Genomic DNA, 10,544 nt, shown 5'->3' with positions numbered 1-10,544 from the left:
AAATTGAAAGCCGGTCTTCTCCATCATGATTAAAATCAGGCATTTTCTCCAAGGCCAGACAGAGCTGTTTCTCTCGCTGCCTAAGCAATTTCAATCACAAAAGCAAATTGCCTCCATATGGATTCCTCCAGGAGACTTCAACTCCATAGAAAGAAAAATCTCGCTAGGGACTCGGAGGCTTCATGGTAGACGCGGGTAGAGTTGTTAGAGATTAATTATTGAAAATAAGCCATGCCTCATTCCATTTCCCCTCTGAGGATCCCATGTCATCTAACAGACAGCTGTGTAGAGTAGCTGAAGAAAACTCCTCTCTGGGAACCTATGGGGAACATGCGGTAGAGCCAGGCACAGCAACAGAATCCCCTGACTGCTGATGGGCACAGTCCCCTCAGGCCGTGGGTGGAAGCAGGCTCAGGATATATTGGGATAGAAGATTCAAGTTGAACATTATTGACTCTACAGGAAATGTTGAAAAAGTCCCTCCGAGGGAAGCAGGCCTCAGACATTTACAGATGGGACTGGACAGACGGCACACAATGCGCTGGGGACTACAGTAGCCTATGGGACAAAGGCAAAGAACACTGAAGAAATGAACAAGAACCATCCTGTTCTGTTTCTTTCGCTCCAGTGCTCCAATCGATGTGGGATGGATTTATTCTGAAGTAAACCCTTCTTTTACCCTGTTTGGTTTGTTTTGCTTAGGAATCCATTGCCTATTTAAAAAAAGAGAGAGAGAGAGAGAACTCTAGTTAAAGTGTCTTGTAAAAGCAACAGTTAATTTACTAAAATTACACTTAGAAAGCTGCCAATAATTAGCTGTTAGAGAAGTTATTTTCCATGACTATTATCAAATAGCCTTCCCTTCAACTGGTATGTTTTCATACATATTGATGACCTCTTTAATAGATCATCACTTAAAGTAACTAATTCATCAATAATATTCTTGAGAGGAGTTGCATTTGGCACTGCCGTAGACCAGAGGCCATCAACAAACAGCAGCATTGGACTCACGATCTTTGAACTTGATCAGAAAGACATAGTTATCAAACGAGTCAAGAATTTCAACAAGGAAGAAAAAAAATCCCACTGAGAAGTTGGTGTATATTAGTAGCCCATAAATAATAATTTTCTGAAGTAATGCACAGAGATTAGTCCAACAAAGCAGCGCACAAGTATTTAACAGTTTTCCTGAGGTAGAAGAATTTTGATTATCCTCATTTTTGAAAGACTTGACTCTTAAAAGTGAAACATGGGGATGCCCCAGTGAAGAGATGAGGCTTTTCTGGTGATAGAAATCCAGTGGGTTGTTTTCAGCAGGGTTTATTGAAACATATACAGCCATTGCTGGCCTGGAAAAGACATTGTTCTCTGGGAGTAAGTCAATGAGAGAATATGGCATTTCAATGCTATTTCTGAAAAAAAAAAGTGTCTTAGATGGCAATCATAGACTTTAAATACATGCATTTGCTTGTATGCTTTTTTTAATTCCTGAAAGAAAGAAATAGAGAAAGAAAGAAAGAAAGGAAGGAAGGAAGGAAGGAAGGAAGGAAGGAAGGAAGGAAGCATTGTTATAGAGGTATGTATCAGAAACCTTGGGTTCCAACTCTGGTTAATAACTCCAGCGTTATTACAGCCAAGTTACTTGATCTGAACAAACCTCTATTTCCTCATTTGATACTTGAGAATTTTGAAAGACTTGACTCCTACAAGGAAAACATGGGGATGCTCTAGTGAAGATGGGTTTTGACTGTGGACACTTCCCACAAGAGCCAGAAGAAGCCAGGCTTAAAATTGATAGGAAGCTTCAGACCCTGGGGGTTTTGTTGAGAACAAAATACTATGACTAAAAGGAGTCCTTCTGCTGACTGGAAGGGTCAGCATCCAGCCCCTGTCAACTGTCTTTACATGGTCTACACCAACTCTTTGTTGCCATATTGTCAGGTTTGTCAAGAAAACATGGACATGACTATTTCTGGTTAAATACTGTTATTTTTAAATGCCACTTGGAAAGTAGGCTAAACTTATTTCTGTGGGTGGAGCAGGAATTGAGGAATGCAGAAAGTAGTAATCCTGGGACCACAGGGCACTGAAGCTCTATTTAATCCTCCTCTCACTGGGTCTCATTAACATGTGTACACAATAGGGAATTAGAGCCACCACGGTGAGTGGAATGGATGTACTTTTACAGAAAGACAACAGGTAAAATAAAGGTTCCATGTGAGTTGGGATCTTGATGAAGCAATAAAGTTGCATTGTGGTCAGTGATGTCAGAGCACAGAGCAAGTGGAGGCTCAGCTTGGCGCCATTTTTTTCCCTGGCAGCTCAGAAGGAACATTTCTGAGTTGATGGAGAAACCCAAGCCAAATAGGACCCGGAGGTTTCTCACAAGTCCAGCAAAAGGCATGCTGTCAATGTGGATCCAGTCTGAGTTGGCACAACACTTTTTGGTGATGGACACAGACCACAACAGGGCAATACCAAGCAGTCTGAGAAGCAGGTAAAAGGTGAATGCAGGTCCCCAGCTCCGAAAAAAAAGAACCAAAAAAAAAAAAAAAAAAAGGTGAATGCAAACAGGAAGAGGAAGACATTGGTCTTCAGGTACACATTCAAGCTGACCACGTAGATTCCTGGAGTGTGTTTGAAGGCCTCGGCTACTAGCGTCCCTAGGGATTGGAAAGAGATACTGGCATGAGCTTGTGACCCTGAGCCCTTCAGGCATCCCTTTACTCTGCACATGGGAGGGCTTTAGACACTCAAGTTCTAACAATTTCCAAAAGTGTTTTCAGACATAGTCTTTCAACTACCTACACTGGCCAAGAAGGATCAGTCAAAAATCAGAAACAGAGTGACAACTCATTTTGCAGGCAGACCACTAAGTAATACAAAGCTGCCAACAGGTGAGGTTAAACCATGCACTAAGATCTTAGATAGTTCAATCGGCGTGTCTTGGCTGTGGGTTTCAGGGTCCTTATGAGGTCCTCCAAAAGAAGATGGAGGCACAGTGCCTGACATGATGGGTGAACCCTTCCCTTCAGTTACACATCAGAAAAGCCTGTCACACTATGCAGTTCTCCATTTACACCACTACACCACTAAGAGAGACTGTGTCAGCATGTACACCGAGGCTCATTGAGACAGGTCTTACTAAATCACCGAAGCCCCCATGGTAGAACGTGTTAGTGGCTTGATTCAGCTACCTCCGAAACCAGAAAACTGATGACCAGGAGAGTCGGACGCTACAATGAGGTGAACAAAGCAGTGACGTAACATGCCTGGTGACTTCATTGGCCAGAAGAGGGTGTCAGATCCCCTGGAACTGATATTATGAACGGTGAGCCATCATGTGGGCTCTGGGCAGGGTCCATCGCAAGCTTCAGCAAGTGCATTTAACCACTGAGCCTTCTCTTCAGCCCCCACTCACTAAATTTTTACAAATGAAGAAAATATTGCCATTACAAACACCAAAAAGGAATAGGAACACTTTAGAATAATTTTTGAAGATTGTTAATTGGAGGGGAGAATGACCTACTCAGATTTATTTCTTACATTCAAGACTACTCTTAAGGAATAGAATGTGTTTTCAATTCTTTATTTTAAAAGAAATTTTATATACTGGTATGGTTGTATGCCAGATTTAAGAAAAAAGATTGATGATTTTTTTTTCTATAACTAAATTTTGGTCAGGCAGTCAACAATATAACATTTGAGGATTCCTAACAATACAACTTTATTTTTCTTTTAAAACTGCTCAGATTTTAATATTTTAAAAGATTTTTGCACATTTCTGCTTCTAATCAAAACCATGGCAAAGTTTATGGCAAAGTAATGTTTGGGATTACTTCATTACAAAGAATTTGAAAAAAAGAACAGAAGAAAAATCCCAGTTTCTGCAAATAGTGAGTTATCTTGAAGTTCTACATGCTTCTACACATTAAGAAATCTGTTAGCAGTAAGTCTAGCATTCAAATTTAATTTTGCCTCTAGAATGTTTTAATTAAAAAGACTGCATAGACTTTAACAGCCAGAATATATTTCGCTGATCTTAAAAGCATCGGATGTTCAAAGTAGGAAGCACAATTTTACTAAATAAATCGCGATGCATTTAAGAGCTATGATGATCCTTAAAAATTTAAGCTAATCTTAAGGCAAGAGAATGTGCATGCAAAAATGTTTTCTTATGCAACTCTAGATGACTTGTTTATGAGGTACCAAAATAATAATTGAATTTTGGAATCCCAAAGGCGTATTTAGCAAGTCATTAATCAGATAAACATTTCCAACTCAATTATAAAAGTGGTAATAGCTGTGAGCTAATTAGAACATTATCTTAAAGCAGAATATTCATTTTCCACTCATTCTGCAACATGAGCTGTGAAAGAATAGAATAAGTACTTTTCATTGAAAAGCTGAAAATGTATTCAAGTGAACGTTTACAAACGACCTCGCATAGTCAACACTGTCTTGCCAATGCTTCAGAAGCTGGAGCAAGCTGACCTGTGCAGAGTGTTAGAGGACTCGTCCATCCAGCTGACAGTGTAGTTTAAGGCGGCTGTTACCATGACATACCAGACACATGATGAGCCCATTGCGAGGCCACATGGACTTCCTGTATTGAGCGTCATTTGTTCAAAAGGTGATTAATTGTCAGGATCACAGATGAGACACTAGGATTGTGTATTTGTCATGAAAATTACAAACAAACAAACCCATACGTTATATGTACTGTATAGAAGTAGATAAAAATAAGAAAAACTGAGTCAATTTGAGACTCAAGTTCACCATTTCAAAAACACTTTAAAAAAAAAAGAAAGGAAGAAACAGAGCGAAAACTGCTCGTCATATCTATTTCCCCTGTTGGTCCCCAGAGTGACCCACTCTCTACCATTTATTATATGGATAATAATGGTTAGAGTTAAGATGTGATTTCTCCAGACAATTCCATTGTGATATAATGGGACCACAAGAAGTTCTGATTATCATGAACTTACAATGTATATAATCAGCTATAACTTTATGTAATTCTACCTAACTTTCTTTCTTTTTTTTTTTTTTGGTTCTTTTTTTCGGAGCTGGGGACCAAACCCAGGGCCTTGCGCTTCCTAGGCAAGCGCTCTACCACTGAGCTAAATCCCCAGCCCCTCTACCTAACTTTCTTAATGAAAATGCTTTCTATGTGAAACACACACACACACACACACACACACACACACACACACACACACACACACCGTTCTTCAGAGTTGCAAGCTGATTGAATTCTGCAAATCAATATATTCAGTATAATGATTTAAGAATGTGGGCAGTTGCACGCAAATCTAACACAATCGTATTCATTCTTCATATGTTGTTTTCAATTGACAAGCAAATTAAAGTACTTATCCTGGATCTTGAATCAATGTATTTTCCTTCAGCTGACAGGCTGTCATTGTTCTGCCTGTGGTTTACTGATTGACTTACAAACAACTGCTGTGTATATGCAGAAAGCAGAATGTGCGTATTGTGGGACTGCAGCTTTGCCAATGAGAATTCAATCTACAAAGACACTGAAAGGGGGAAGGGGATCTTGACAAAACCCACCTGCTCTCGGGCCTTTCCTAGTGCCAGAACAGAGGCCTTTTCTACACTGCTAGTTTTACTTTTAACCACTTAGACGTGACACATAACTTTTCACCTAGTAGAAAGTTAAATACCAGACTATCTTGGAAAACAAAGGACCGGTCCCTTGTTAAACATAAAATTCACTGTGGGAATTCTCACGAGATGGAACAGACGCTTTGAAGTTTTAGGATAAAGCAAACGACCATTTCAGCCACCTCCCAGCTTATTCATTGATCCACCCGCCTACTTACTTATCTCATTCTAAATGTGAAATACATTTAATCCTTGGCTGATAGGATATACAGTCTGATCAGCCGTATATTTAAAGAATTAACTGTGGTATTATAAAGGTTGTGAAAGATATATGTATACTTTTATGGAAGCAAAGGAAGGTTTTCAGAAAATTCATTAGGAGCACGTGCATTTAAGGTTTGTTTCAAAGGACTGTCTAATAGCACAAGTTTTACAGCTACGATGTAGCACAAGGCAACTCTTTCACATACGTTAAAGCATATGCATTGTCCCATATATATAGATATACATAAACTTTTTACTCTCTTAAAGTTGACTTCTACAATACAGATATTATACTTAATACACAGGGTCTAAGAGCCTAGGAAGCCCTACTAACATGGTACACAATCAAGAGTGAAAAAGAAAGACAGATGTTAGCAGCTGTGTCTCCTGGCAGTGGAAGGAGATCTTTGCCTTTCTTATATGACATCTGTCCTTTCCTTATATATGAGATTCTCAGAAGAGCCATGGTCATGAGGCTACTGAGCAGCAAACAGATCAACGTTTCTAGAATCTTAATGTAGTTCTTTGGGAATTTGTTCTAGCTTATTGGTTTTATTTTTTTTTTTAAATTTGTTTTCATACCCAACCATTATATCTCTCTAAAACAATAAATACCCAAATATAAAATGGTTTTGGAAGTGTTCTTTCCACTTAGTCTTTCACAAGTAAAAATATAGAATTTGGTAATTCGTAAAATTTCTTTCCTTCCTCATTAGCAATTTTTACAATAAATTTTAAATCTTCACCCATGACAGTTTCCTTGAGATCCTAAATATCATATGATTATAGAATGCTAATCATTAATAAGCACTCACTTCAATAAAGTGAAGCTTCTTTAATTGCTTACCTGGACCTGTTTCACATGGAGTAGGAATCTGCTCAAGACATGGACTTGAATGATTTGGGTAAATCTCAGTTTCTTGGATCCACCAGTAAGGACAATGGCCAGACAATATCCTGTGAACAAACAAACATGAATTTCATATGTACTTAAACACAACAGTTGGCTAAGTGGAGACTTGCAATTCTTGTTAAGAAAAAAAAACCACCTCAAGTAAAAAGTCAAGGGACAAAGCTCATAATTAAAACACCCTTAGGGCTGGAGAGATGGCTCAGCAGTTAAGAGCACTGACTGCTCTCCCAGAGGTCCTGAGTTCAAATCCCAGCAACCACATGGTGGCTCGAAACCATCTGTAATGGGGTCCGATGCCCTCTTCTGGTGTGTCTGAAGACAGCTACAATGTACTTATAAATAAATAAATCTTTAAAAAAAAAACAACAAAAAACACCCTTAAATAACTTGAGTTCTGGTCTCTCATCATGAGAGAGCATGTCAGTCTCTGGGGTTTGGGAACACTTGTTTCCGGTAACCAGGGAAGTCCTGTGGGTGCTTCGGGTACTTAGATTGGAACTATCAAAATGGAACTTAGAACTACTAATCTCATTACTGTGCTGCTAACTTCCTGGTTAATCATAGCATTTGTATTATATGTGAAATTACTTACAATTCAAAGTATATGTTTCTATGCTCTTTGTAAGTTCTACTTAAGAATCTGGTGTTTCAAGGTATCCAGTTTCTTTGGGAGATATTCCAAGTCAAAGTACATGCACCTGAAACTTGATCATTGAGCTAAAATAACAAATTTAAGAATACATTTTAGGAAAGATAAAACAAAACCGAAGTCTTACCATTTAAATACAAGATTGAACCAGTCCCCTACAACCGCTACCCATATCATCTTGGTTCCAACAGTCTGATTCAACTGAAACCAAAGTGGGAAGTAAATAGAAAAGATATTTCGGGGGTCTCCAACATTGGATATAAAATTTAGAAAACCATAGTAAGCCCGGTAATCTTTCTCCAGATGCTGGATGACGAGACTCCACTCCTATGAGGAAATCCATATTGATGTAGTTCTAAGCATGAAGCAGGAGGAACTGCAGGGCTCAGAGTTCGGTTGTCTTTACAGGGTCCCCTTGTGATGCGTCGAGCCATTACTGTGACATGTGATGCTGACCATCTGTGGAGCAAGCATGATGGCCCTCCAGCCCCGAAAAGTTCATATGCTTATGACTTTAATTGGTGGAAAAGAGGTTCAGTACATGCTGATCTGGGGCAATTTGGGGGAACTTGGAGAGAAGCCCAATGGATTTCCTCTGCATCCTCCCTTTGTATGAATAGTTAGATCGTGTTTGCTTGTAATTTTTCACACAGTTCATTTCCCTCAAGGGCAGACATTACCAATCTCTATGCTTGGCTAGCAGACTACACAAATAATTATTCTATGTCAAATAGGCCTCAAAGCTGTGCATTTTAATTTCAGTGAGACTGTGGCTTTCTGACTCTTCTACTGGGTCTTTCAGGAAAACGATAGAGTGAATTTCTTCATTTAAAATTTTAGTATCATTTGACAGATTATTTTCTGAACATAGGTTTCAAAAAACAAACTCCTGGATAGATCTTCACTATCAAAGAACGACAGGATATATATGGAACAGAGAAGAGGATACAGGGGAGTGCATGAACTCAGGGTGCAAATGTGTTGTTTATGTTTTTTGACTGTGAGGCAAAAAAACAAAACAAAACAACACACAAAAAAAAACCCAGACTTCCTTGACTTACTTTGATAATAGAAATATGTTAGTACTGAACTGATATTTTTATTGTCATTGCTATTATGATGTATGTATGTATGTATGTATGTATGTATGTATGTATGTATGTATGTATGTGTGCTTATCGGTGTGCAGATAGTATAGCATATTTGTAGAGGTCAGAGGACAACTTTCAGGAGTCAGTTCTCACTCCAGGGATATCCTTGGATACTCCAGGTTATCAAGCTTGTGGAGCAAGTACTTTCACCACAGAGAGTCATCTCCCTGGTTCTATATCGTTTTTAACTGACAAGAGAATACAGTTAATTGGTTTGGAAAACTGTACTTGTGATAAAGACAGAAATCAACTACAAAGGGCTTCTCATCAGTCAGGAATTGCCAACCATTTGTTTTGTTGGTAAGTGTTCATGAGAAGTAAATAAGGAGCATCCAAACACATAGATTGGGGTGAAGAGGGTGCAGCATGGAGACATAGGTACCACAGTCAGTGTGAGAAGCTGCTTGGTTGCAGAGTTGGTCAGGAGTCCATTAAACCCCTCCACACGCTGAAGGTACAGCTATGATACGTTTCTCATCCCTCCATTCAGATACTTGACTTTGCTTCTCACAGCCTCCTTTACTGAAACGGTCTTCATGGGCTACAGCCGTCATTGTAAAGCTCTTCTAGAGTTGCCCCATGATTCTACAGCAGTGGCTCTCCACGTTCCTAAATGCTGTGACCGTTTAATACAGTTCCTCATCTTGTGGTGATGCCCAATAATAAAATTATTTAGTTGCTACTTCAAAACTGTAATTTTGCTACTGCTATGAATCTGCATGTAAATATCTGATATATGACACCCTCCCCTCCCAAAGGGGTTGAGACTCACAGGTTGTGAACCACGGCTTCTACAGCATCAGTGCTATGGGGCATGCATTCCTAATGGTGCCTTGCTGACTTCTGTTGTTTCCCCAGGAACAAATGGATCAACTGGCTATTAAAGTGTTTCAGGGCACTTTACAGTGAGCATAGGTCTTTTGATAAGGAGAAAATGGGAGGAAATTGCCCTGTTTCTAAGATACGTGGATTTAGTAGAATTGTTCTTAACTGGCAATTAGACAGCTAAGGCTACCTTGGGCAATGACCTTGCCTCATTGTCCCAGATCTACTGTATTCTTGGGGGTGAAATCAGGGCATTGGTCATATAAAAATATTCCAAGTGATTCCAATGTAGAATCCAGGCTTAGAATGACTGAGCTCAAACAAGGCACATCTGGCATCTGCCTTGACCAACCGAAGTCTACGCTTCGGGCTTTTTGTTTGGCACATTCAGGTTCTCTAATTTCCATAATTTCTTTAATGAGCCATGAGCAAGGACATAACTTCCTTTTATTCTTCTTCTAAGAAGTGTTTGAGCTACATAATTCATGATATTCATTTTCTTCAGAAGTGTCTTGTCCTTAAATCAGGGTGTAAATGATATCAAATACATTCCGTCTTACAATTAAAAATTAAAGCTCGTGCTCACTCAACACTTTGGAGTCTATGGGCTGTGATGGCGTTGACTGCGCAGCGGCTCTTCATCTGAGGGAGTTAATTTAGACAGACTGTGTCTCAGAGGGCTCCAGTCCTGTACATTATAGCATAATTAACTGAAGCAAAAGGGATCTCGATGTTCTTTTCCCTTTAGTACAATCTGCTGGATCTTCTTATTCCATTATCGTTTGCTGAGTTTTCTCATGTCCTGGCTCAGTGCACTATCTCACCCCAAGGATCCGGGACATTCTTTCTAGGGCATTATATTCCTTTGCTGAGGCGACCAGGAGACTAGCAGGCTGGGTGGCTAAAATAGCATACATTTATTTTCTCTTCATCACAGGAAGTAGAAGTCTATGATAAGGTTGTCAACATGGTTATAGTTTCTGCTGTGGCCCCACCTTGACCTGTGGATGTCTGTCTTGCATGTGTCTTTAACTGGTGTCCCTCTGACCCTGTTGTCCCCATCCTAGTCTTGTCCCTCCTTTCCTTTCCTGTCTTTGTGTTTCTCTTATTT

General features: G+C 39.5%; 1 protein-coding gene across 1 annotated transcript; it reads right to left on the bottom strand.

Annotated features, from left to right (window-relative positions):
- Positions 1 to 746: 746 nt before the first annotated feature.
- G6pc2 (glucose-6-phosphatase catalytic subunit 2) lies at positions 747 to 9,162 on the bottom strand. Its single transcript, XM_017592318.3, is given in 7 exon segments — positions 747 to 2,310; positions 2,312 to 2,522; positions 2,573 to 2,728; positions 4,495 to 4,606; positions 6,743 to 6,852; positions 7,585 to 7,784; positions 9,103 to 9,162. Coding segments are annotated over 7 exon segments (1,065 nt in total). The 3' UTR covers positions 747 to 2,094.
- Between the last annotated feature and the right edge of the window lie 1,382 nt (positions 9,163 to 10,544).

Source organism: Rattus norvegicus, chromosome 3, assembly GCF_036323735.1.
Source record: "Rattus norvegicus strain BN/NHsdMcwi chromosome 3, GRCr8, whole genome shotgun sequence".
NCBI classification, from domain to species: Eukaryota; Metazoa; Chordata; class Mammalia; order Rodentia; family Muridae; genus Rattus; species Rattus norvegicus.
Note: the sequence above shows the minus strand (reverse complement) of the source record. Positions and strands in the feature narration are given on the sequence as shown.